This window comes from Lepus europaeus, chromosome 4 (assembly GCF_033115175.1).
Source record: "Lepus europaeus isolate LE1 chromosome 4, mLepTim1.pri, whole genome shotgun sequence".
NCBI lineage: Eukaryota > Metazoa > Chordata > Mammalia > Lagomorpha > Leporidae > Lepus > Lepus europaeus.
The window spans coordinates 140,371,750-140,399,297 of NC_084830.1; the positions used below are offsets into that span (position 1 = coordinate 140,371,750).

The 27,548-nt window shown below is 47.5% G+C and overlaps 1 protein-coding gene across 1 annotated transcript in view; it reads left to right on the forward strand.

Annotated features, from left to right (window-relative positions):
• DNAJC18 (DnaJ heat shock protein family (Hsp40) member C18) overlaps nt 1–26,599 on the forward strand; it is a 28,613-nt gene extending 2,014 nt beyond the window's left edge. Inside the window, exons 2-8 of the mRNA XM_062189042.1 lie at nt 318–504; nt 2,046–2,191; nt 7,492–7,677; nt 12,271–12,383; nt 13,147–13,256; nt 18,646–18,818; nt 23,467–26,599. Coding sequence (XP_062045026.1) covers nt 318–504; nt 2,046–2,191; nt 7,492–7,677; nt 12,271–12,383; nt 13,147–13,256; nt 18,646–18,818; nt 23,467–23,591 — 1,040 coding nt within the window. The 3' untranslated portion in view covers nt 23,592–26,599. The remainder of the gene's footprint in view (nt 1–317; nt 505–2,045; nt 2,192–7,491; nt 7,678–12,270; nt 12,384–13,146; nt 13,257–18,645; nt 18,819–23,466) is intronic.
• Nucleotides 26,600–27,548: the final 949 nt, after the last annotated feature.

Below are 27,548 nucleotides of genomic sequence, written 5' to 3' on the forward strand. Positions count from 1 at the left end.
AAATAGGTAAAATAAATCTTTTTTTTTTTTTTTTTTTACAAAAGAGTATTTGCTGACTACTGTAGAAATAGTGGATATCATTGTAATTGTAATGTACTTCGTGTTTCTGGTGTTCATACATTTTTCTTGGTTACTTCTCATACTTCCTGTATTCTTTTCTCAAGGCAGATGGCTAGCATGTGTGGAAGCTTAAAAGTTAGCCTGTTCCTCACACTTACCTGCGCCTCCCTGCAAACAGCCCCCAGTAGTTAAGGCAGGTAGTGAAGCTGATATTTAGGGTCCGAGGGAAGCCTAATGGAGAGGCTACTGCTTTGCAGCGTACATTGACGCAGTTAGAAGAAACAAGTACCCAGAAGACAGAGCTCCTGAGACTCATGATCCCTGTGGTTGCTCTAACTGCATGAAGGCGCAGAAGGAAAAGCAGTCTGAGAATGAGCGGAATCAGACCCGCCAGGGTGAGGGGAACTCCACTTACACTGAGGAGCAGCTGCTTGGTGTACAAAGGTAAGCGTGTGATGGAATTAAAGGAGCGACTTTGTGGAAAGTGCTCAGAAGAGTGGATGCACAATGTAGATACTGCCCGCCGCTGCTATTGTTGATATCATTATTATTGAATCACAATAGCTTCATGACCTCAGAGGAAGGCGTGTGAGCTGACTGCACTGCTTCTGCCTCAAGAATATAACACTGAGAGACATTCTGTCCGCCAGCAGAACACAGTTTTCTCAAGTATGCATGTAATATTCTTGGGGTTAGACCATATCTTTGGTCATAAAACAAGCCTCAATAAATTTTAAAAGGTTGACATCACTGTTTTCTGAAATCAGTTCTCTTATTAGAGAAAGAAATTTTGGAAATTCACAAATATGTGGAAATTAGGCCACAGATTCCTAGAAAACAAATAGGTCACAGGATAAATTTCAAGGAAAGTTAGAAAATGCTTTCAGAATGAAAATCCAACTTATCAAAATGTTTAGAGGCCGGTGCCGTGGCTCAACAGGCTAATTCTCCACCTTGCGGCGCTGGCACACCAGGTTCTAGTCCCGGTCAGGGTGCCGGATTCTGTCCTGGTTGCTCCTCTTCCAGGCCAGCTCTCTGCTATGGCCAGGGAGTGCAGTGGAGGATAGCCCAAGTCCTTGGGCCCTGCACCCCATGGGAGACCAGGAGAAGCACCTGGCTCCTGGCTTCAGATCGCAGTGCGCCGGCCGCAGTGCGCCGGCCGCGGTGGAAGACCTTTCTCTCTGTCTCTCTCTCTCTCACTGTCCACTCTGCCTGTCAAAAAAAAAAAAAAAAAAGAGAGAGAGAAATTAGAAACAGAAGAGCAAACTAAACTCCATCAGTAAGATAAAGGAAATACTATAAAGTGGAAATAAATGACATAAAGGATAGAAAACAATAAAGTCAACAAAACCATAAGTTGATTTTTTGAAAATATCAACAAAATCGACAAACTGTTAGCTACACAAGGGGACACAAAGAGAAGACTCAAATGACTAAATAAATGAAGTCAGGAATGACAGAGGGGACATCATTACCAATCTTACAAAAATAATATAGATTATAAGAGAACACCAGGAACAGTCCTATGACAACCAACTAGACAACCTAGGTGAAATGGACTTGTACCTTGAAAGATATAAACTCCTGACACTAGCAGCTGGCACTGTGGTGCAGCGGGTTAGGCTACCACAGTTTAAAGATAACCGCAAGCAAAGAGAGAGAGAACACGAAGTGGTCAGCTGTTTCTTCTGGCTTTGCTGTCCTGTGATTCTTCTCTCAGGATCTTAGCCTGAACCTTGAAGTAAGAATTAGCACACTTGTTCTAGCCACTTGCAGGGATACAGGAAGAATAATATAGAAGTAAAAGTACTTTCCCATCCATGCATTAAGCTCCTGATGGGAAGAGGATAATGAACTTGAATGCTTCATTGACTTTTTCGCGAACTTTCAGGGTCTCCTGCTAGAGAGAGACTTGATGTATTATTTTGCAGTAATTGTACAATAGGAGCCTTTGTAGACATACATGTTTCTGAATTTTTTTTTAGGATCAAAAAATGCAGAAATTACTATGAAATTCTGGGAGTTCCTCGAAATGCCAGTGATGAAGAGCTTAAGAAAGCTTACCGAAAACTTGCACTGAAATTTCACCCTGACAAGAACTGTGCTCCTGGGGCAACAGATGCCTTCAAAGGTCTGATCCTAAACTGATCACTGATGCTTTATGATGCCCCTGTGGTGACTGGTCATAGCAAACTGCTTTTAGCCTTCCCTGTATCTGTTTTTTTTGTTTGTTTGTTTTTTGTTTTTCATGGTGTAAAACATACATTTAGAATTAGCCAGCTGGACTCCATTCAGAGGATCCCAATTTTGTTGGCAACATCCAAAGCATCATCATCAGGACAAACTTGCGCCTTCTTCTGTCCGTCAGGCCTGATCAGGGCGTCGACCTTGGCCACTTCCAAGTCACTGAGTTTCTTCACTGCCTGTTTGAGCTGGACCTTGTTGGCCTTGACGGTCACTGTGAACACAGTATGCTGTTGTCTTCTTCATGGCAGACTCATTGGTCAGTGGAAACCTTATGATGGTGTGGTGGTCAAGCTTGTTTCCCCTGGAGGCGCTCTTCCGAGGATACTTGGGCTGCCTCCAGAGCAGCAGCGTCTTGGGCCCATGGGTGATGTTCAGATCCTCTTTTTCGTATGTAGCCATGGACACCTCTCAGCGCTGCCTTCTTGACCTTCAAAGCCCTTGTTTTGCCTCTGGCTTTTAGAGGGGCAGGAACTTCCTTCTTTACCTTCGTTGCCATCTTGTGTCTGTTTCCTAAGGCCATAAAGGCCATAAGGCCTTTATGTGTTCTCCTCCCTGCCAGTCTCTTAGTGATTATCTGTCTAGCTGCCTTCTGCTTTCATCCACTTACCTTAATGTCTTCTGGAAGTTTCTTTGTAATACCTCTAGTACCATTCATTCTTGATTCAGCAGATATTTGCTGAAGACCTTCTATGGACCAGTCGCTAGAGTGAATAAACAGATGCAATTCCAGTTAGACAACTTGCGAGGGCCCAGCACTGTGGTGCAGCAGGTCAAACTGCCACCTGAATCACTGACATCCCATATGAGGTTTCCCATGCAAGTACTGTTTTGGTCCTGGCTGCTGTACTTCCAGTCTAGCTCCCTGCTAGTGCACCAGGGAAGACAGCAGAAGATGGCCCAAGTGCTTGGGCCCCTGCCATCTATGTGGGAGACCTGGGTAGAATTCTAGGTTCTTAGTGTTGGCTTGGCCCAGCCCTGACCATTGTAGCCATTTGGGGAGTGAACCAGCAGATGGAAAATCTTTCTGTGTCTCTCCCTCTCTCACTGTAACACTGCCTTTCAAATAAATAAAATAAGTCTTTGGGGAGGGAAAAAAAAACTTAGGGGCTGGGAACTGCTTGCAGGTAGATCCCAGGCAGCATTCCCAGTGTCTATGGTCATGGACTTCTTTGTTCTTGAAACCCTTATTTTAACATGTTCATATAGGGCCCAGGCTGTGGTACAGTGGGTTGAGCCATGGCCTATGGCACCAGCATCCCATATGGGAACCAGTTCAAGTCCTAGCCACTCCACTTCCAATCCAGCTCCCTGCTAATGTGCCTGGGAAAGCAGTGGACAATGGTTCAAGTCCTTGAGCCCTTATATCCACATGAGAGACCTGGAAGAAGTTCCTGGCTCCTAGCTTCAGCCTGGCCCAGCCCTGGTCATCATGGCCACTTGGCGAGTGAACCGGTGGATCGAAAGTCTCTTTCTCTCTCTTTCTGTTCTTCTCTCTCTCTCTCTGTAACTCTGCTTTTAGATAAATAAATAAATCTTAAGAAAAAAGTTCATATGAAAAAGCTGTTACAAAATATGTTAATACAGTTATTGATCAAATCTTTTTTCCATTGATAGCCATAATACTTTCACAAAATATATTCTTGAAAAATATTTTGGACCAAATACATGATTAGAAATCTTAAGAGCTTCACGCACAGGGAAGACACTGATTCAGTCAAGGATCATCAGTTGATGCTGGAACCATGGAGTGACAAGCTGTTACATGATTTCAAAGTATTGTCCCACTGAATACTTATTTATGAAGGAGAAAATGTCTCTGTAACAGAGAACTGATTGTCACCACTTTAAACAAGTAATCCAATCTAACACTAAATGGTATACCACCTATACAGTATTCTAAACAAAATGTTTGGTGTGGATCTAATAATGAGGAAACAATCAGAATGTATGCCATTGGAGGGTGAACCAATGGCAAAGGAAAACCTTTCTCTCTGTCTCTCTCTCTCACTGTCCACTCTGCCTGTCAAAAAAAAAATTTATTTGAAAGGCAGGGTTACAGAGAGAGAGAGAGAGAGAGAGAGAGAGGAAGATATTCCATCTGCTGATTCATCCCCCAAATGGCCACAATGGCCGAGAAGCCAGGAACCCAGAGCTTCTAGATTTCCCATGTGGGTGCAGGGACCCAAGCACTTGGACCATCCTCTGATTCTTTTCCAGGCACATTAGCAGGGAACTGGATCAGAAGTAGAGCAGTTGGGAATTGAAACGGCGCCCATATGGGATGCCAGTGTCACAGGTGGCAGCTTAACCCATTATGCCATAACACTGGCCCTGATAATGATTCTTGATAGTTATGATAATGGTATGATAATTGTGACCATGAAGGAGAATGTCTTTGGAAATGTATACTGAAGTATTTACGGGTAAAGGTCATAATATCTGCAAGCCCACTTTCAAATATTCAGTAAAGGAAAATTTTACATATAAATGTACATATGTATATATAGAGATAGAGGTGGGGGTAACAATATGGCAAAACACTAATAGTTTATATGTTTTACTACTTTTATCAATTTTTCTGTGGGTTTCATATTTTTAAAAAATAAAACAAGGGGCCAGTGTTGTGGCATAGTGGATTAAGCTACAACCTGAAACTCCAGAATCCCATATGGGTGCTGGTTCAAGTCCCAGCGGCTCCACTTCCAATCCAGCTAATGTGCCTGGGAAAAGCAGCAGAATGTGGCTCAAGTGCTTGAACCCCTGCCTCCCACATGGGAGACCAGGAAGAAGTTCTGGTCTACTGGCTTTGGCCTGGCCCAACCCTGGCTATTGTAGCTATCTGGGGAGTGAACCAGCAGACTGAAGATCTCTCTCTCTTTCTCTCTCTCCCTCTCCCTCTCCCTCCCCCTCCCCCTCCCTCCCTGTAACTCTTTCAAATAACTAGATATTAAAAAAAAAAGTAGAGGCCAGTGCTGTGGTGTAGTAGGTTAAGCATCCACCTGCATTGCAAGCATCCCATACAGGCACTGGTTTGAGACCCAGCTGCTCCACTTCTGATCCAACTCTCTGCTGATGGCCTGGGAAAGTGGTGGAAGATGGCCCAAGTGCTTGGGCCCCTGTACCCACATGGGAGACCCAGGAGAATCTCCTGGCTTTTGGCTCTGGATCATTTTGGCTCTGGCTCTTGTGGCCAGTTGGGGAGTGAACCAACTCATGGAAGACCTCTCTCGCTGTCTCTCCCTCTGTGTAACTCTGCCTCTCAAATAAATAAGTATTTTTTTAAAAAGTAAAAAAACGATAGATCTAGAAAATTTTATTTATTTATTTTTAATTAATTAATTTACTTACTTACTTACTTATTTATTTATTTATTTATTTATTTTGACAGGCAGAGTGGACAGTGAGAGAGAGAGAGAGAGACAGAGAGAAAGGTCTTCCTTTTGCCGTTGGTTCACCCTCCAATGGCCGCCGCGGTAGCGCGCTGCGGCCGGCGCACCGCGCTGTTCCGATGGCAGGAGCCAGGTGCTTTTTCCTGGTCTCCCATGGGGTGCAGAGCCCAAACACTTGGGCCATCCTCCACTGCACTCCCTGGCCACAGCAGAGAGCTGGCCTGGAAGAGGGGCAACCGGGACAGGATCGGTGCCCCGACCGGGACTAGAACCCGGGGTGCCGGCGCCGCAAGGCGGAGGATTAGCCTGTTGAGCCACGGCGCCGGCCATACTTACTTATTTATTTATTTATTTATTTACAGAGAGGCAGAAGCAGAGAGAAATATCTTACATCTGCTGGTTCACTCCCCAAATGGCTGCAACAGCCGGAGCTGGCTGATCTGGAGCCAGGAGCACAAGAACTTGTGCTATCTTCCAGTGCTTTCCCAGGCCATTAGCAGAGAGTTGGATCAGAAGTGGAACAGCCAGGTCTTGAACTGGTGCCCATATGGGATGCTGGCCCTGCAGGTGGCATCTTTACCTGCTGTGCTACAGTGCTGGCCCCGGAAATTTTTTTTTTTTTTTTTTTAAGATTACAAGTGGCAGCTTAACCTACTGTGCCACAATGCCAGCCCTGAGAACATATTTTTGATGAAAGAGAGTGTGGGCTCTTTGGAAGAAATTTATTTAACGTGTCTGGGATTTGCAGTGATTGGCAACCTGACCTGCAGAAGGAGATGTCCTAACTTCCAGGTCCCTGGGATGGTTCAAGGACTGTTGCTTGGGAGTTAACTCTAACTTTAGCAGTTGTTCTTAAGTTATCTGATTACAGAGTTGTTGTTTCTGGCTTAGCAAACTAAATCATAGAAAAGTGCAAAGTGGGCTAGTGCCGTGGCTCACTTGGTTAATCCTCCACCTGTGGCGCTGGCATCTCATATGGTCGCCGGATTCTAGTCCCGGTTGCTCCTCTTCCAGTCCAGCTCTCTGCTGTGGCCCGGGAAGGCAGTGGCGGATGGCCCAAGTGCTTGGGCCCCTGCACCTGCATGGGAGACCAGGAGAAAGCACCTGGCTCCTGGCTTTGGATCGGTGCGGTGCCGGCCATAGCGGCCATTTGGGGGGGGGGGGTGAACCAACGGAAGGAAGACCTTTTTTTTTTTATTTTTTATTTTTTTATTTTTGACAGGCAGAGTGGACAGTGAGAGAGAGACAGAGAGAAAGGTCTTCCTTTTTGCCGTTGGTTCACCCTCCAATGGCCGCCGCGGTAGCGTGCTGCGGCCGGCGCACCGCGCTGTTCCGATGGCAGGAGCCAGGTGCTTCTCCTGGTCTCCCATGGGGTGCAGGGCCCAAGCACTTGGGCCATCCTCCACTGCACTCCCTGGCCACAGCAGAGAGCTGGCCCGGAAGAGGGGCAACCGGGACAGGATCGGTGCCCCAACCGGGACTAGAACCCGGTGTGCCGGCGCCGCAAGGCGGAGGATTAGCCTGTTGAGCCACTGCGCCGGCCAGGAAGACCTTTCTCTCTGTCTCTCTCTCTCTCACTATGACTCTACCTGTCAAATTAAAAAAAAGAAAAAGAAAGAAAGAAAAGTGCAAAGCAAGCACTTTGGGGACTTTCTAGGCTGAGCACCTCTCCTTGGGCTCCTGTGAAGTTGTCTAGTACCAACTAATTCATCGCTGGGCTTCCCATCACTGCTGGTGTTATTACCCTCTGCACAGCACAGACTGCATGCTCATGTGTTTCTTCTTGCTGTTGCAGCCATAGGAAATGCCTTTGCAGTCCTGAGCAATCCTGACAAGAGACTTCGCTATGATGAATACGGAGATGAGCAGGTGACCTTCACAGCCCCTCGAGCCAGACCTTATAATTATTACAGGGACTTTGAAGCTGATATCACTCCAGAAGAACTATTCAACATCTTCTTTGGAGGACATTTCCCTACAGGTTAGTATCCCCAAATACTTGCCTTATTTAAAAAAAAAATTCTTTATTTGAAAGGCAGTTATAGGCCGGTGCCGTGGCTTAACAGGCTAATCCTCCGCCTTGCGGCGCCGGCACACCAGGTTCTAGTCCCGGTCGGGGCGCCGGATTCTATCCCGGTTGCCCCTCTTCCAGGCCAGCTCTCTGCTATGGCCTGGGAAGGCAGTGGAGGATGGCCCAAGTCCTTGGGCCCTGCACCCCATGGGAGACCAGGAGAAGCACCTGGCTCCTGCCATCGGAACAGCGCGGTGCGCCGGCCGCAGCGGCCATTAGAGGGTGAACCAACGGCAAAGGAAGACCTTTCTCTCTGTCTCTCTCACTGTCCACTCTGCCTGTCAAAAAAAAAAAAAAAAAAAAGGCAGTTATAGAGGAAGAGAGAATTATCTTCCATTTGCTGGTTCAGTACCCAAATGGCCATGACTGCTGAGGGTCAAGCTGAAGCCAGGAGCCAGGAGCTCCATCTGAGTCTCGTACATGGGTGCAGGGGCCCAAGGACTTTGACCATCTTCCACTACCTTCCTTTGTACATTAGCAAGGAGCTGGACTGAAAACGGAGCAGCCGAGACTTGAACCGACCTTCATATGAAATGCTGGTATCATAGGCAGCATTTTTTTTTTGACAGACAGAGTTAAACAGTGAGAGAGAGAGACAGAGAGAAAGGTCTTCCTTCTGTTGGCTCACCCCCCAAATGGCTGCTACAGCTGGTGCACTGTACCGATCCAAAGCCAGGAGCCAAGTGCTTCCTCCTGGTCTCCCATGCGGGTGCAGGGCCTAAGGACTTGGGCTATCCTCCACTGCCTTCCCAGGCCACAGCAGAGAGCTGGACTGGAAGAGGGGCAACTGGGACAGAATCCGGCGCCCCGACCGGGACTAGAACCCAGGGTGCCGGTGCCACAGGCGGAGGATTAGCCTAGTGAGCTGCGGCACTGGCCATAGGCAACATCTTAACTTGCTGTACCACAATGCTGGCCCCAAAATATTGATTCTTAAAAATATTTATTAGGGGACTAACATTGGGGTGTAGCAAGTTAAGTAAGTTGCCACCTGCAATGCCAGCATCCCATATGGGTGCCAGTTTCAGTCCTGGCTGTTCCACTTCCAATCCAGCTCCCTTCTAGTATACCTAGGAAAGCAGTAGACAATGGTCCAAGTCCTTGAGCCTCTGCACCCATGTGGGAGACCCAGATGAAGCTCTTGGCTCCTGGCTTCAGTCTGGCTATCACAGGCATTTATGGAGTGAACTAGTGGATGGAAGATCTCTCTTTCCAGTTCTTCCTCTTTCTCTGTAATTCTGCCTTTCAAGTAAATTTTAAAAAACAAATCTTTAAAAAAATACTTATTGGGGTGGGTGTTGTAGTACAGCAGGTTAAGTCACTGCTTGGAATGCCCATAGCTCATATTGAAATCCTGGCTACTCTGCCTTTCAAATAAATAAATAAATATGGGGATGGCGCTATGGCATAGTGGGTTAATCCTCCACCTGCAGTACCAGCATTCCATGTGGGCTCCAGTTCTAGCCTTGGCTGCTCCTCTTCTGATCCAGTTCTCTGGTATGACCTGGGAAGTCAGTGGAGCATGGCCCAAGCACTTGGGACCCTGCACCTGTGTGGGAGACCTGGAGGAGTCTCCTTACTCCTGGCTTCGGATAGGCCCAGCTCAGGTTATTGTCGCCATTTGGGGAGTGAACTAGCAGATGGAATACCTTTCTCTCTGTTTCTCCCTCTTACTGTCTATAACTCTATCTCTCAAATAAATAAATAAATAAATAAAATCTTCAAAAAAAAAAATCTTTATTTGAAAAAAAAATTATTTATGGCTCAGCAAGCTCCTGTTTGAAGACCTGAATAGAGGGACATTAGTAGGCTGGAAACTGCAAGAATTTGGAATCAGGGGCCAGTGTTGTGGCATGGTGAGCTAAGCTGCCACCTGCAATGCCAGAATCCCATACCAGAATACCAGTTCAAGTCCTGGCTGCTCTGCTTCCAATACAGTTCCTTGCTAACGCACCTGGGAAAGCAGTGGACGATGGCCCAAGTACTTGGGCCCCTGCCACCCATATGGGAGACCAGAAATATATTTAGCTCTGCTGACTTAATTTATTATTTATTATTTTATTTTATTTGAGAGAGAGAAGGAGGAGAGAGAGAAAGGGAGAGAGAGCTTCCATCTACTCATTTACTCCCCAAATGCCTACAACAGCCTGGGCTAGGCTAGGCTGAAGCCAGGAGCCCAGAGCTTCATCTGTTTCACATGGGTGGTAGTTACACAAGTAATTGAGCACTCCCAGGGTGCTTTAGCAGGAAGCAGAGGCGGGACTTGATCCTAGGAACTCTGATGTGGGATGCAGGCATCCAAGCAGAAGCTTAACCTGACTTCATTTAAATGATTCTTTGCAACCAGTGGGTGAGAGAGAACTCTGAAACACTAGAAGAGAGAGCATTTGGGCCATGAATCTGATCTGATGTGCTAATGTGTGCCTCTGTGCCCAGTACCAGATTACGTCACTGGTATCCTCAATAGCAACTCACAAAATACAGTTTACTTCCTGGGCATTAAACTATCCCAGCTTCCAACTCTCTGGTGGGTACTCTTCTTTTACCTTTATTTATTTATTTTTTAAAAAGATTTATTTACTTACTTGAAAGTCAGAGTTACACTCAGAGAGAAGGAGAGGCAGACAGAGAGAGAGAGAGAGAGAGAGAGAGAGGTCTTCCGTCCGCTGGTTCACTCCCCAATTGGCAGAGAGAGAGAGAGAGAGAGAGAGAGGTCTTCCGTCCGCTGGTTCACTCCCCAATTGGCAGCAATGGCTGGAGCTGTGCTGATCTGAAGCCAGGAGCCAGGAGCCTCTTCTGGGTCTCCCAGCGGGTGCAGGGGTCCAAGGACCTGGGCCATTTTCTACTGCTTTCCCAGGCCATAGCATAGAGCTGGATTGGAAGTGGAGCAGCTGGGTCTTGAACCGGTGCCCATATGGGAGGCCAACACTGCAGGCGGCAGTTTTACCCGCTATGCCACAGCGCTGGCCTCTCTTTTATCTTTATAAAAGCTGTTTTGCAACAATGATAATAATAGGCATTTTGGGGCCCGTGCCATGGCTTACTTGGTTAATCCTCCGCCTGCAGTGCCAACATCCCATATGGGCACCGGATTTTGTTCTGGTTGCTCCTCTTCCAGGCCAGCTCTCTGCTGTGGCCCAGGAAGGCAGTGGAGGATGGCCCAAGTGCTTGGGCCCCTGCACCCACATGGGAGACCAGGAAGAAGCACCTGGCTCTTGGCTTTGGATTGGCATAGCTCTGGCCATAGCAGCCATTTGGGGGGTGAACAAACAGAGGGAGGACCTTTCTCTCTGTCTCTCTCTCACTGTCTATAACTCTATCTGTCAAATAAAAAAATAAAATAAATAGGCATTTTACTATTTATTTATAAAACATTTAAAAATCAAATTCTCACAGCAAACCTGTGAAGTACATATTATCAGCCCCATTTTTCCAACTTGCCTCAAACTCATTCAACTCATTCCAAATTATTTTTTCCTTAAAATTTATTTATTTATGTATTTGAAAGGCAGGGATTAGAGAAATAAAGATCTTCTATCTGCTGTTTCAGTCCCCAAATAACCACATCACCCAGGTCTGGCCCAGGCTGAAGCTGGAAGCCAGAACTCCATCTGGGTCTCTCACGTGGGTGAAAAGTGCTGTCTTATTTTTCTTTCTTTCTTTCTTTTTTTTTTTTTTTTTTTTTTTTTTTTTGACAGGCAGAGTGGACAGTGAGAGAGAGACAGAGAGAAAGGTCTTCCTTTTGCCGTTGGTTCACCCTCCAATGGCCGCCGCGGCAGCGCACTGCAGCTGGCGCACTGTGCTGATCTGATGGCAGGAGCCAGGTGCTTCTCCTGGTCTCCCATGGGGTGCAGGGCCCAAGCACTTGGGCCATCCTCCACTGCACTCCCTGGCCACAGCAGAGAGCTGGCCTGGAAGAGGGGCAACCGGGACAGGATCGGTGCCCCGACTGGGACTAGAACCCGGTGTGCCGGCGCCGCAAGGCGGAGGATTAGCCTATTGAGCCGCGGCGCCGGCCTGTCTTATTTTTCTACTTGGTAAATTCGGGCAATACTGAATTCTTAAAGAACCTAGTTGGGGTAAGAACCTTGAAAAAGGCATGAAAAGGGGCCAGCACTGTGGCACAGCGGGTAAAGCCATTGCCTGCAGTGTCAGCATCCCATGTGGGTGCCCGTTGGAGTCCCAGCTGCTCCACTTCTGATCTAACTCTGTGCTATGGCCTGGGAAAGCAGTGGGAGAAGACCCAAGTGCTTGGGCCCCCACACATACATGGAAGATCCAGCTGAAGCTCCTGGTTCCTGGCCTCGAATCGGCCCAGCTCCAACCATTCCTGCCGCTTGGGTAGTGAACCAGCGGACGGAAGGCCCTTCTCTCTTTGCCTCTGCCTCTCTGTAACTCTGCCTTTCAAACAAATAAATAAATCATTTTTTAAGAAAAGAAAAAGGCAAGGAAAGAGTGTTTAACATTTGCTATCTTAAGCAATTGTTTTTCTTTCTTTTTCAGGAAATATTCATATGTTTTCAAATGTGACAGATGACACTCACTATTATCGCAGGCGGCACCAACGTGAAAGGACACAGACACAGAAGGAAGAAGAAGAAGAAGAAAAACCTCAGGTGCTGAGGGAGGAGAGGACAGCAGCCTCTCCCAGTTATACAGAGCCTGCCCTTATGATGCACGGTCAAGTTTCAGAAGTTAAAATAAGAAATGTTGCTAAAATGTGCTTGAGAAAAGCAGAGGCAATGGTAACAAGAGCTGGATAATCGGCCCCAAAGGGCCACAAGGGGACCCACCCCTACCCGTTCTTTGGAGGCTTCCTTGGATCCAGTTCCCCTGAGGAGCTGTCTTGATCAAGGTTTTCTTGAGCAGAACGTAGGAACCCTCTTCATAATATTGAGAACTAAAGAGGGCTTAAAATAAGGAAGCAAGGGGAAGAAGCCTGGCTGGACTCCTGACAGGCTCCCGGCAGCTCGGTCCAGGCCCAGGTCTGTCCACGGTGCCTGAGAGTGTGTGTCCTTTCTTCCAGTGGCAGCCTTGTGGGGAAGGTAGATGACTCTCAGCCTGAAATTCCTATGAGGGAGAATGTGACTAAGTCTGCTGGAGTCAGATGTCTCCCAAACCCAGTCAGCTGCAACCAAGGCCACAGAGTTGTCTGATAACCAGCATGGCTCTAGAGCCTGCACCCATTCGCCTAGGGCTGTCTGCTTCACTGGTCTTCTCAAAGGAGGCCGCAGAAGGATTACCGGGTGCTGATTGTCAGGGGGGTTGTGGGGGGCTGCCTTCAGCCTTCTCGCGGGTTAAATAAGGGTTGTTAGTATTTCTTGGCAGAAAGTACAGCCTTCCCAGAAAACCAACACCAAATATTGTTTTCTCTTTCAGACTACATATTCTGCTTTCATTCAGTTACTTCCTGTCCTTGTGATTGTGATCATATCTGTTGTTACTCAGCTGCTGGCTGCGAATCCCCCGTACAGTCTATTCTATAAGTCGTAAGTCAGATACTTATAAATCTTTCTTAATAACAATCTGGAGGGTGAATTGCTTGAAGGTTTTGCTCATGTGATACATTCCTATCATTTTGCTTCACCTTTCACTGTAGAAAACACTGATTTTATGTTTAAAGGAACAGGTGAGTGAGTGGTGAGTGTGGTTAGCCTCTTGTGTCTTGCAGGTGGATTGTTTTGTTCTACAGTGCCATCGTCTGGTCAGCTGCAGAATAGCAGTAACTGGTTTCTGAAGGAGCAGTAGAGTACTTGAAGCTCAAACTAAATCGTTAACACCATGGTAGAGTTGGAAGGAAAAGAGCCTGTTGAACTTGTGATAGGATTACAGGCTTCTGTGGGTCTGGGAGCAAAGTAACTGGGATCCAGTAATTATTTCCAATTTTAAAAATTGCAAAAAAGGGCTGGCGCCGCGGCTCACTAGGCTAATCCTCTGCCTTGCGGTGCCGGCACACCGGATTCTAGTCCCGGTCGGGGCACCGATCCTGTCCCGGTTGCCCCTCTTCCAGGCCAGCTCTCTGCTGTGGCCAGGGAGTGCAGTGGAGGATGGCCCAAGTGCTTGGGCCCTGCACCCCATGGGAGACCAGGAGAAGCACCTGGCTCCTGGCTTCGGATCAGCACGGTGCGCCGGCCGCAGTGCGCCTACCGCGGCAGCCATTGGAGGGTGAACCAACAGCAAAAGGAAGACCTTTCTCTCTGTCTCTCTCTCTCTCACTGTCCACTCTGCCTGTCAAAAAAAAAAATTGCAAAAAAGGAGACATATATTCACAGTAAGGCTGTATGCTCTTGTCAGACTGTAGTTTCACATTTCTTTTGCTAAAAATAAACTTCTTTATAATGCTTGTTATTGCATGCAAATTATAAAGTCTGATAAGAATTTTTAAAACATTTCTTCGATTAATTGTTTCAGTTAATCCAGTTCTCAAATTTTGGTCCCCAGACCAGCATCATCCCATCAGTGGCAGCAGGTCATAAATGCAGACTCCAGACCCACTCCATAGCCTGAATCAGAAGCTCTGGGGGTAGTTCTGGGTCCACACTGAGGGTAGAGAATCACTGGGTTCCTCTTTTACTGATAATGAGTATGAGGTGTTACTCATTATTATAGTTTAGTGGACAGAAATCTTTAAAAAGTGGAGTTTCTGGGTGCAGTTCTGTCTATGGACAGAGGCTATTGCTCTCTATCAATATCTTCCTTTTCCTAGAGCAAAGCTGAGGTTCAGAGAGAGATTATTATTTTTAATTTTCATTTTATTTGAAAAGCAGAGAAACAGACAGATCATCCATCTGCTAGTTCACTCCCAGTGCTGGGTTGGTCTCTCATGTGGGTGGCAGGGATAACCAAGTATCTTAGTCACCATCTGTTGCCTCCCAGAATATGCATTAGCAGGAAGATGGATAGGAAGCGGAGTACCCAAGACTCATGACTAGAACCAGGCCCTCGGATATGGGATGCAGGCTTTGAACCCACTGCACCACAATACCCACCCCTCAGAGAGGTTATGGCCACAGGATGCTCTGGCCTGATTCCCACTGTTTCCCAGATTCCCATGGTACTCCAACTTCATTTCTTGTCAGGCCAGTGGGGCTAGTCGGGATCTTCTCTGCTAACTCCTTCCCAGAGTGAGATGGGAGCAGTCATGACCTGAGCTCTTAGATATTTGGCAAGATCCCTAAGTAGATAAATTATAAAGAAGATTGGGAAAAGGCCAAATATAGCTCCTTTAAGATTGAATTTTTCCAGTCTGAATAAAATCAGCCTAGATTTGGCACCCTGTCATCACATTGTTTTTTTGTTTTAAGATTTATTTATTTATTTATTTATTTTGGAAGCAGAGTTAGAGAGGCAGAAGCAGAGATAGAGAGAGGGGTCTTCCATTTGCTGATGGAATGGCCACAAAAGCCAGAGCTGGGCCAATCTGAAGCCAGGATCCTGGAGCTTCTTCCAGGTTTCCCACGTGGGTGCAGGGGCCCAAGGACTTGGGCCTTCTTCCACTGCTTTCCCAGGCCATAGCAGAGAGCCAGATCAGAAGTGGCGCAGCCAGGTCTCAAACTGGTGTGCCCATATTGGAGGCTGGCACTGCACTGAGCAGCTTTACCTGCTATGCCACAGCGCTGGCCCTCCATCACATTGTTTTAACTTGAATTTGAGCTCCCTTCTCTACTTTCTTATTATTAGAATTAGTCAACTTATATTTTTGAATGTTTCTAAGTACCAGGTACCATTGGATTTATTAGACCTACAGAGAATTAGCCCTGAAATATCACTGAAATCTTTTGTCTGAGTCTTTGCAGCTCACTTAGTAGCAAAGTAGGAAGCACTGTAAAATTTTTTAAAATTTCATTTATTTTTGTTTATTTGACAGAGCAACAAAAAGAAAGAGAGATCTTTGCCCACTGGTTCATTCCCCAAATGCCCCATAAAAGCCATAGCTGGGCCACGCCAAAACCAGTAGCTAGGAATTCATTCCAGGTCTTCTACATAGGTAGCAGGGATCCAAGTACTTCAACAATCATCTGCTGCCTCCCAGGGTGAGCATTAGCAGGAAGCTGGATTGGAAGTACAGGCAGAACTCAATCCCAGACACTCCAATATGGGATACAGGTCTCCCAAGGGGCAACTTAACCTACTACACCACAATGCCTGCCCCGAAGTGCTTTTGAAAAAATTATTGGGATAGGGGCTGGTGCTGTGGCATAGCAGGTAAAGCTGTCGCCTGCAATGCTGGCATTGCATATGGGGACCAATTCAAGTCCTGGCTGCTCCACTTCTGATCCAGCTCTCTGCTATGGCCTGGGAAAGCAGTAGATGATGGCCCAAGCACTTGGGCCACTGCACACTTCTGGGAAACCCAGAAGAAGCTCCTGTCTCCTGGCTTTGGATTCGCACAGCTCCAGCCATTGCAGCCAATTGGGGAGTGAACTGGCGGATGGAAGACACCTCTCTCTCTTTCTCTCTCTCTCTCTCTCTGCCTCTCCTTCTCTCTCTGTGTAACTCTTTCAAATAAGTAAATAAATCTTCAAAAAAAAAAAATGATTGGGACTGGTGCTGTGGCATTCCCTGCTGATGTGCCTGGGAAAGCAGTGGAGGATGACCCAAATGCTTGGCCCCCTGCACCCATGTGGGAGACCCGGATGAGGCTCCTGATGCCTGCCTTTGAACTGGCCCAGTCCTGGCTATTGCCACCATTTAAGGAATGAACCCAAAGGTGGAATCTTTCTCTCTCTCTAACTCTGCCTTTCAAATAAATAAAAACATTTTTAAAAATAAAGTAAAATAAAAAAGTATTACTATTTTTTAGTTTGAGAGTCAGAGAGCTCCCATCTACTGGTTCACTGCCCAAATACCTGCAATGGATAGGAGAGGGGGCACAAAGTTGTGAGCCATGAGGATGGCAGGAACCTAAACACTTGAGCCATCACTGTTGCCTTCCCAGGAAGCTGGAATCCGGACCTGGAGCCAGGGAATCAAACCTAGGCACTCCAATATGAGATACAGGTTCTAAGCAGCATCTTAACTGCTAGACCAAACACCTACCCCTGAAGTACTTTTTATATGTCCTAAAAATTGATTCTAGATTGGCACAAGATATTTGGATTTTTGCAAATAGTTTACTGTAACATTAATCAGTACATTCAACCAACATTTACAAATAGTCTACTTTGTCAGATACCATGTGAAGTCCTCCTATATAACATACCAATTATTATTTTTTAATCTTTTTAAAAATATTATATGTACTTAATTAAGAGGTAGAGTTATAGATAGAGAGAGGGAAAGAGAGATAGAAAGGTCTTCTATCCTCTGGTTCACTCCCCAGATGTCCGTAACAGCTGGACCTGGGCCGATCCGAAGCCAGGAGCCAGGAGTTTCTTCCCAATCTCCCACACCAGTGCAGGGGCCCAAGCACTTGGGCCATCTTCTAATGATTTCCCAGGCCATGGCAGAGAGCTGGATTGGAAGAGGAACAAATGGGACTAGAAACGGTGCCCATATGGGATGCTGGTGCCACAGGCGGGAGCTTAGTCCACTATGCCACTACGCCACAATGATGGCCCAAGAATTATTTTTTTGAATATTCAGAATTCTACTTTTAGCATAAAAAGCAGTATAAGGAGTAGGTTTTGTTGTACAGTAAGTTTAGCAGCTGCTTGGGATTCCCACACCGTATGTCATAGTGCCTGGTTCAAGTCCTGGTTATTCTACTTCTTTTCTTTTTTTTTTTTTTTAAGATTTATTTTATTCACATGTTTAAAAGGCAGAGTTACAGACAGAGATAAAAAGAGACAGAGTGAGATCTTCCATCCACTGGTTCACTCCCCAAAGAGCCGCCAACGACTGGGGCTGGGTCAGAAGTTCAGGAGCCAGGAACTTCTGCAGGGTCTCCCATGTGGGTTTAGGGGCCCAAGAACTTAGGCCATCTTCTGCTGCTTTTCCAGGTGCATTAGCAGAGAGCTGGATCGGAAGTGGAGCAGCCAAGACTCCAACCAACATCCATATGGGATGCTGCTGCTGCAGGCTGTGACTTAACCTGCTATGCCAAAGTGCCGGGACCTACTCCACTTCGTAGCCAGCTTTCTGCTAATGCATCCTAGGAGGCAGCAGGCTCAAGTGCCTGGGTTCCTGCTACCCATGTGCGAGACCTGTAATGGAGTTCCAGGCTCCTGGCTCGGCCCTGGACATGGCAGGCATTTGGAGAGTGAACCAGAGGATGGATCTTTCTTTTCCTCTCTTTCTCACTCTCTGTTGCTCTGCCTTTCAAATGAATAACCATTTTTTAAAAATACATGAGAGGGGCCAGCGCCGTGGCTCACTAGGCTAATCCTCCGCTTTGCGGCACCGGCACACCGGGTTCTAGTCCTGGTCAGGGCTCCGGATTCTGTCCCAGTTGCCCCTCTTTCAGGCCAGCTCTCTGCTATGGCCTGGGAAGGCAGTGGAGGATGGCCCAAGTCCTTGGGCCCTGCACCCCATGGGAGACCAGGATAAGCACCTGGCTCCTGCCTTCAGATCTGCGTGGTCCGGCCATTGGAGGGTGAACCAACGGCAAAAGGAAGACCTTTCTCTCTGTCTCTCTCTCTCTCACTGTCCACTCTGCCTGTCAAAAAAAAAAATACATGAGAGGTTAGTCCTCTATAAACATAAACTCTATATAGTGAAGCTAATTCACCGTATGAACATGCTTATGTAATGTTGGTAATGGTGATATTCTACTTACTGCTTTGTCAGGTAGCTAACAAATGTTTAGGTGTACTAGAAAATGACATGCACATCTGTCTTACGCAGAGGCGATTGCGATAATGATTTCTGCGAGGCCGTACTAAAGGTGCCACTGCCAAACATCACGAGCTCCCCTGAGTCTCCTGCTCCCTGTTTCAGGAACCTGGGCCACACTATTTCTAGAGAGACCCAGAACCTGCATGTGCCTTACTTTGTGGATAAAAACTTCGACAAGGCCTACAGAGGAGCTTCTCTGCGCGACCTGGAGAAGATGATAGAGAAAGATTACATTGATTACATCCAGACAAGCTGCTGGAAGGAGAAACAACAAAGTAAGATGCTGTCAGAGGGCTTTTGCTGGAGGCCATGATTCCCAGCCTCCTGGTCCCTCCCTCTCCAGGTTTCAGTTTATGTGAACAGAGAGGGGGCAGAGGCCCAGTCAGGATACTACAAACAAGGTGGGGATTTCATTGATAGGATTCAGGTGACCACGGTGTGGCAATCCTGGGAACCTCGGCGGGGCTCCTCAGCTGTCTTTGGAGCCTGCCTCTGCTCACCTGCCCTCTGTGCTTCCTCAGACTCATGTTTCACCACGGCGCGCTGGGGCTGCTGCCCTCCTCGACCCCCCAGCCCCACCACTTAGGGTCCCCTTTCAACACCCAGGCTTCCCCTGGAACTTCTCAGAGCTACCTGGTTTGGTCCCGTTTCCAAGTTCCACATTCCCTAGAGGGAATTCTCATTGCGCCAGCCTATGGTTTTCTTTAGTCAAACCAAAGGTTTAGAAATCATTGGCATTGAATCGGGTGCCCCCTGCCCTCACCTCCAGCTGACTGTGAACACGCACAACAAAGTGACCTCCAGGGCTCCTTCAGCAGGGGTGAGCAGGCCTTCTACTCTGTTCCCTCTATGGAGACAGTGGGGTGACAGTGTGTGCCACTTGGCTTACAGCTCTAGTTGTCACTAGGGAGTGCTGGCAGCAGGGGAGGCCCTGGCTCTCAGCCAGCAGCTTCACTTTGTATCTCCCTTGAATTACATACATACATACACACACACACACACACACACCCTGCTAGTAACTGCATCTTGTCAGACATGGATTTGTTTAACTTTTAAAAAATATACTCATCTTTTAAAGCTTCTTACTGGGTATCACTTAACATCTCCCAGTGTCTGATAAAATTAGCTCTGTGGTCACAGTGCTGCTAAGCCTTCACTGACCATTCGTGTACTCCTGACCCCGCCCCCAGGCTCATCTCTCCTGCCCCTGTGCCCCTGCACTCTTAAAGCACTTTGTTCGTTTTGCTTATATAGTCCTGATGCCACAGTACCCGTGGCAGGTGCATGCCAGTCTCCCCTGTGGGGCTGAGGCCTCCTGGAGGACAAGACCACGTCTTACTGTGTTCCAGGCCGCTGGCACAGTCCTTGTTTCAGAACAGGTGCTCAACAAATGTCTTTAGACAAGAGAGGATTCTCAGGCCTGGAAAACTATGAAATACTGAGGACTTTGAATGACAGAGCAGGGCTAGTGTTCTAACCTTAACCTGTGGGGACCTTGTCCCTGCCTCCAATTCCTGTAGGGCAGAGCCCAGTGGCATCCCATGGTGCATTAGGGGTTGGTAGGCTGACTCTGGGATACAACGGGGAACTAAACAGGAGGAGGGAATTTTCTCCTTTAAGTTAAAAAAAAAAAAAAAAAAAAAAAAGAGGGGTCAGGATGGACCCTCCCCATTGTTAACTAAGTGTTACAAGGTTCAAGAGTCAGGAGAGAATTTTGGAGCAAGATCAAAGACTTACGCCAAAAAGACAGCATATATGTGGATCCAAACTGGGTGAGCACTACTGGGTTTGTCCTAAGAGCCTAAATCTTCTGGGCCCTGGGAGGGTTTTGAATTTGTTGCTTCTGCAAGAACTAGATGTCAATCTGCATGTCACATTCTTCAAACACATACACCTGCCCCCAGCCCACATCCTTGTCTGTGGCAGTAAGGCTGGAACTATGTAGAGCCTGCAATAAGGACTGCACCAAAGGTGGCATCTAAGCTTCAGGCCTGGCTTCCCAGCTGGCCCTCCAGGTACAAATGGAAATCCAGTGAGTCAGCATGATTTGCAAACCCACAAGTTCCAAATAGGGGTTATCTGCACACACCCCTTAAAAAGTCTATTTCTGGCGTCTAAGTCCAGTGGCGGTGTGGAGCCTCCACAGCCCAGATGCCATCTGAGAACAAGCAGCCTCTGCTCTCCAACTCCAGCAGCAAGTGCAGCCAACAAGTTAAATTTAGCACTTGAAAGTATAAAAATAAACCGCTTGAGCACAAAGTTCACTCTTGGCAAAATACCAGATGGAAACTTTTTATCAAAGTTAGACATTGTCTTTTTAAAATCTTTTATTTCTTTGCTCTTAGAATGCTTAATCTGAGTGAATTTTTATGAGTAACCCTTTATGGTGAACACTAATTGCCCTGTTTACCTCTTCTTAGCTGCATCTAGGTAATAACCCTGATGCCAGGAAAGCAGCCAGGCCCCAGGCTGGGCCAGACAAAAGTTAACAGGCAGCAACTACTTCCTGGCCTGAGCGGGCTGCACTGCTCTGAGATCCTGGCCCTCACCGGTTGATGCGCACTTCTTTGTATGCCCTTGAGCAGTGTAGCCGAGTGGGTAGAAGCTTAGGCTTTGAGATGGGGCTGGAATTGACTTCCTCCTGGAGTGGTTGCATGGATTAGAGGAGACAGGGTGCGTGGAACTCAGTGTCTGGCACAGTCTGCACCTGATTCCCGAGGGAGGCCAGGCTTAGTGTGGCTTTGCCCTGGAGATTGCATGCAGCACCTGGTCACGGAGCTAGATCAGGAGGGGAGTTGGGGTCTGGTGGGGTCTCCCCGCTGTTAGATTCTGATCTGGGCTTCTATACAGAATGTTCTGCAGAGAGGCTCTGGGATTTGTTTCCCTTGGCAATCGTAGTTTACCTTGAAGCCTCCATGTTCTGCCCGTTTGTTATGCTGGCATTCAGGGCAAGGGGGACATTCTGCCAAGAAGAAAAGGTGTCCTCTTGATCCTGCCCCTCCCCAAAATTTTGTTAGTTACCTAGCGATTATTGAATATTAACAGGATGTGTCAAAGGTAGCATATTCTTGGAGCTGACCCTGTGCTCACTGAAGGGCAGTTTGGAGAGAAGCTTCTTTCTAAGCATGGATGTGGTGCCTGAAAAACTGACCTTGTGCAAGGTCCTTGTGTGGAGCGGGGTCCCTGGCCTGGTTTCAGCAAGCTTTATGAAAAGCAACGTGCCGTTCTGGGAGAAGCATTCACACGTGGGCACCATCAGCTTGGTGCAGTGGTCTGCATGGAGACAGCAGGGAGTCACCAGTCCTTAACGGCTTTTGGAAGATGCTTCCAGGGAGTAAGGCATTTAGAAAAGGTCAGTGATCAGAAAACCTATGGAAATGATTTCAAGAGAGGCAAAGCCGCAGAATCTGTCCCAACTACTGATGTCGCTGTGACCCCAGAAGACCAGGCATAGAGGACTCTTGTGGAAGCCTCTTGTAGCACTCTCTTACACGCCAGTGAAGCCAGAGAAGTGGAGTCACTGCCCAGCCCTGGGCAGGACATGGGAGCAGAGAGCTTTCATTTGGGTGCACCACAGAGCCCCATCACCTGCAAGAGTGACTGTTCCAAGGCAAGCTCTGACCGGCAGGCACTGCAGGCCCTCTCGCCAGGGGGTGCAGCACATTGTCCTGGAGCCAGGGAGACCTGCTGCTCACTAAGCAACTGCTGGGCTAATGCCCAGGCTCCGCAGCCCACCGTAAAGGGAGGGTGGCCACACACATCCGCCCCTCACTCTGGAGTCCTGTTCTTGATCTGCACACTGCGCCCTACTTGTAAATAGAACCACTGTGAACACTGTGAACAGAAATGCCAGACGGTACTTTGTGTTGATAGAAATGGATGGCCATTGTTCCCCCGGGCTAACTATTAATTCCTGCTTCCAGGCAGTTTGCTGATTAATCAGACAGGTGCCTCCTCTTCCACCATGAAAAACAAAATCTTTCAGCAAGGTGATCAAGAATGGATAGGCATATTTCAAAATAGCATTTTTACAAAGCTGGTCCTATACACAGAGTAGCTGCCTGCTGGCCGGGGCTCTGAGAATCCACCCACGCCATCTAAGCAGTCGCCCTGTTAATTCACAGCACGCCTCTGAAGCTGCTTTTCAGGCACTTCTCCCAGAGCGCGGCTCGAAAACCTTACAAAAGGATGAAAACTAGAGGCAGCCAAACCACCGTTCAGTCAGGAAATGCAGCCGAGATGATATGAGTATTCTGGTAAAAATAGAACGACCTTCTCCACCATGAAGAGAAAATGAAATTCATTTAGTCAAGGAGACAAAGGTCACCAGATCCGGATGATTTCACTTTTCAAAGAGCTCAGCTGCCTCTGGCCTTTGAGTTGAGGACCCCACAGGTGCCGAGGGAAGGAAGAAAGCCGCCAGCATCCTGGCCTTGTGTGGAAGCACAGCCACCAAGCTAGGCCATGTGTCACGTAGCATGTGTGAGCTGTGTGCCAGCAATGCAGGGGACAGATGAAGCAGCTGTCTTTGTTTCAGGTGACAGGAAGAGGCAACTGGCCTCCATTGCTCCCCCCACTGCTGTCTGGATGCCGTCGGTAGGAAGGTTGTGAAACCGTCTCCTCTTACTGCACACATGCAGCTTTCCCAAGCTTGCCACCAAATGCTTGGTTGATAAGAACTAAGTCCAGCACGTTGATAGCAGAGTGCAGACGCTGGGACACAGGATCACAGGCAGCCTTTCATCCTCACCCCTAGCAAAGTGCCCAATACATGTTTCTTGAATAAATGAGTAAACGTTTCTTATATTTAATTGAAAGAAAAAGCACTAAAGAAAGTAAAAGGAGCTTTGATTCCAGAAGTATGGGGATGCAACAAAGGAGCTCAAGTCTCTTAGTAAATGGGTTCCCTCTTCTGTCTTTCAGAGTCGGAGCTGACGAACTTGGCGGGGTTATACAGAGATGAACGACTGAAACAGAAAGCAGAGTCGCTGAAACTTGAAAACTGTGAAAAACTTTCCAAACTTATCGGCCTGCGCAGAGGAGGCTGAGAGGATGATGGCTTATGCGAGGCTGGGGTTTTGTTACTTGTTACCATTTATGTTCCTAATCCCATTTTATAATACAAAATTAGGAAATGGTGAACAGTTTGCTATTAGCTAACTTTGTTTGTTGGGCAGAGTTGCAGGAGCTTCAGTCTAGAGCCAGAACCCTTCCTGGCATTGGCTCCAGGCCCAAGGAATGGTTTGGCCAGGTTAAACCAATGGCCAAGCATTCGATTCAGTCCCCCTGCTCTGTGAGTGCAGCTCAGGGCTTCCCAGAGTAGAGCCATATGGTCTTTGTTTAAAATAAGTTTACTGAGGTCTCAGAACCCAGGCTTTCCTAGGCTTGGCCCAAGCTGCTTCCTAGGAGTCACTGACAATGTCTACCAAGCATTATACCTCTCCCTTCATCAGAGTCATTCTGTCCCCCAGTCCAGCCTTCCCAACTGCTTCCTCCTCAAGTCGGTTTTCTAAGGGGAACATGGAGAAACTTCTACAGCCAGTAGTTTCTCCTGTCCCAACATCTGCTCACTTAGTACCACTAGCAAACTGCAGGTTTGAGGTTCTTTTATATCTTCACCCTCTCTCTGGCAGAAGCTCTAGAAATGAAAACCTATCGAGCTGTGAAACAGTGCAGTGGACAGTGCCGCAACAGGAGGCGGGGCTGTGGGTGAGGGTGAAAGGCGAGACCGCCTCTCAGTTCCTCAGTGCAGTTTGCCCAGGCCATGGTAGAATGTTCCATTTTGTTCTGTTTTGTCATTCCGTTTGATATCATCATGTAGTGTTGTCACACTTGAGCTGCACCTCTACACCCCCACAGAGGTAACAATGTTGTTACCAGCCAGCTAGCCAGGCTGCTTGCTGAAGCCTAGGGAGAGGCAGACACACAGAGGTATCTGTGGCTGTGGGGTCCACCATGACCCAGCAGTCATCTTGTGCTCTTTAGTTCATAACTGGAGTTGCTGTTTGTTCATTTAGTATTTACAGCTCTGTGAAGTTGATGCATTATCTCTGTTTTCATGAATGAGAACGTGGGTCCAGAAAGGAAGAATGGCTGACCTGTATAGTGGCAGAACTGGATCATAGTCTGGTTACTAGATGGAGACTGTGTAAGATCGTCCTCCTTTCCCAGGTGATTCTAGTGGACTGGCCAAGCAGAATCTCCCAGGGATGCCTCTGTCCCCTGCCCCGCTCCGCACCCTTACTGTGGCAGCCCTCTGTCCCTCAGGAAAACGTCCCTGCTGGCCTTTAGGAAGCAGCACTCTGTCCACAAGAGCAGCACTTCCTCAGGGACAGGCAGCTCTTCCCACTGCTGAGCTGTGTGACTCCGGCCTCCCTGTGGAGGGTAGCTAGCAGGTCTGGGCTGCCCACAGTGTGCTGCATCTCTGAACATGGAAGGATCAGGAATGGCCATGGTTGACACTCCATGTTGTCGTCAGGTTGGGAGACAAGTTCCTGTTGGAGGAAGAGTCTACATGAAAACTGACTCCCAAAGGAGAGTTCCTCCTTTTGGATGCATAGCTGTGGTTTAGACCAAAACGTCTAGCTCCACTCAACACGTGGGTATTGCACAGGGGCCGCTGGCTTCACAGGGCCTCCCTGACACCCTCTCTGAGGGATGGGGAATTTGCACTTTAAAATGTGTCCATGAGTCACACAGGCTCATGGAAGGTTGTTTCCTACGCAACAGAAATCAAAGCTGTCCTCTAACCAGCCCCAGCCTCTGCTACAGGATGGGCCGTCATCAAACTGGACAGGTTGGGAGATCCTACTCTAGATGCCCATGAATGGGGAAGTCACACCTTTTTGCATTCCTGGCAGCGATGCATTGTAATTAGGTGTGACAACACTAAACAGAGGCGATACTAATTCCATTCAATGTCATAGAGTTGTCTTTTTATGGCACTAATGGTACTGTTATCTATCACCCACAGTTTTTCTCAAGTGAACTGTATTTGCTTTTGGTTAAAGGATAGTTTAATCTATTTGGTACTATCCAGAACATTGCTTCACATTCTTGGTTATGCTTTAGATGTGTTGTCCACATGGTGGTAAAATCAACTTTTGCCTCCTGCTTCCATTCTTTGAAAGGTGTCCTGGGTAGATAAGTTATTTGGGGAAGGCTTATTCTTGCTGTTGGAACTTGGCCATAGCTGTAGACTGTTTCTTTGAGCATGACTGCAGATTGGAGTTGTGTGATGGGAGCAGGCTAAGAAATAGGGCTTGAAGCCCGAGCAGAAACAGAAGTTGCTCTCTGCACCACATGAGCAAGTGCGCAGAGGGGAGGATGGAGTCCCTCTCCTCCTAGAGAACTGTGCAGTGTGAGGCAACCTGGGTCCCAGGACAGCAACTCTGCAGCCTCTGTTGAAGCCTGGAGGTGTCCAGGCTTTCCTGATCAGCTCCAGACCTCACGACTTGGCAGAAGTGACCAGTAAGAAAGTGTCATTGCCATGCTTCCTGTTGGATACTTAAGAATTACGGCAAACTCCCAACCCACTGGAACATGGGATGCAGCAGCCTGGCCACACTATGTGCTACCCTCGTTTTCCTCCCCACACTCAGGACTGGCTTTGCGAGGAGGCACTGCTGGGATTCCAGCAGGTTTCTGTTACACCCGACCACGCAGGCAAGTTTCTTTTCTCTGCATGCACTCCTCACAGGGGATAGCACTTAGTTTGTATTTATTTTGGACTCATGTAACGTATAAGCTTAGGATCCTAATATACTTATTTTAGGAAAGGGTCAAGTTACTGTACCTCCTATTTTTTTGAGCCTGCATTGTTGACTCCTTGTGCAGTGACCACCAAGGAACTATATACCCACATGCTAGATGTGGGTCCCATTATTTACATTGCATTCAGTATTGAAAATTAAAGATGTGAATGTTCTGTGACCAGAGTCAGGGATGACACTGATAGTGGCGTAAGAATCCCAAAAACTCTGGTCCCCTGACCCATTGCATTCTGGATTGAGTGTATTTTAGCAAAGAAAAACATTAAATGATTTTATATAAAAAGAATGGCTTTCCTGTTTTCCTGTGTTCCTTCACCTTTGTGGCATCCTGGGGCACCACGCGTCCTTGACTCCCTTGAAGCCACGTCTTTCTAGCAAGGCTGTTGTACTCTGCTCTGCTCTTCCCTCATCTATCAGTGGAGTGATTTGTGTTTGAAATCATTTGCATTTGTAGATAGCACTAGTAGCATTACCAATGCCATAACTTCCATCGAATAATAGCTGCCACAGCACATCATAGCTGAGCCACAGATCAGACCCGCACTTAGCATCAGAAAATCAGGTGTCATCCCATTTCCTTGCTGGCTTTGTTCCTCATGGCCCATATTTAGGAAAGTCTTGACTTAAAAATCTAATACATGGGGCTGGGAGGCAGGCATATACATACACAACTTACATGACCCCAACTGGTCATGATACCTTTCATTTCATTTGGAGAAAAAGGTGGCACGAGATTGCATTCACCAAATATCGATAACGTACTATGTCCAGGTGGGCTGAGCTTTTGGGATAGGGCCCACGGAACAGGTGAGACGCGGAATAGACATCCAGTAGGGAAGCCAGGCTTTAGACAATGCTCCCCAGTGAAGCTGAGATCGTGCAAATCCCTACCAAAGGGAAGGCATCCAGAGGGAAATGGAAGCAATCTGACGGAGACTTGAAATGCAATCACCCTTCGAAGGAAACAAGTGGTTCTCTGAGATGGAAGAACATAAAAGCAACACTTTTGCAGCACTCTCGTTTGCATGAACAGCGCTATCCCCCCATCCAAGTGCAAAGTCAAGCCCAGGAGACTTAATTTGGTGTCCCCTAGAGGACCACACCTAATAGTCCTGTCCTTTCTAATCTGGGTTAGCCTTTGATCTCCTTTGACAAGGGAAGCTGGTGAAACTGGCAGCTTCTGTGTTAGCACTTGAGGGGAAGCCAGCCACTGTCCAAGTAACCTGAGACCTC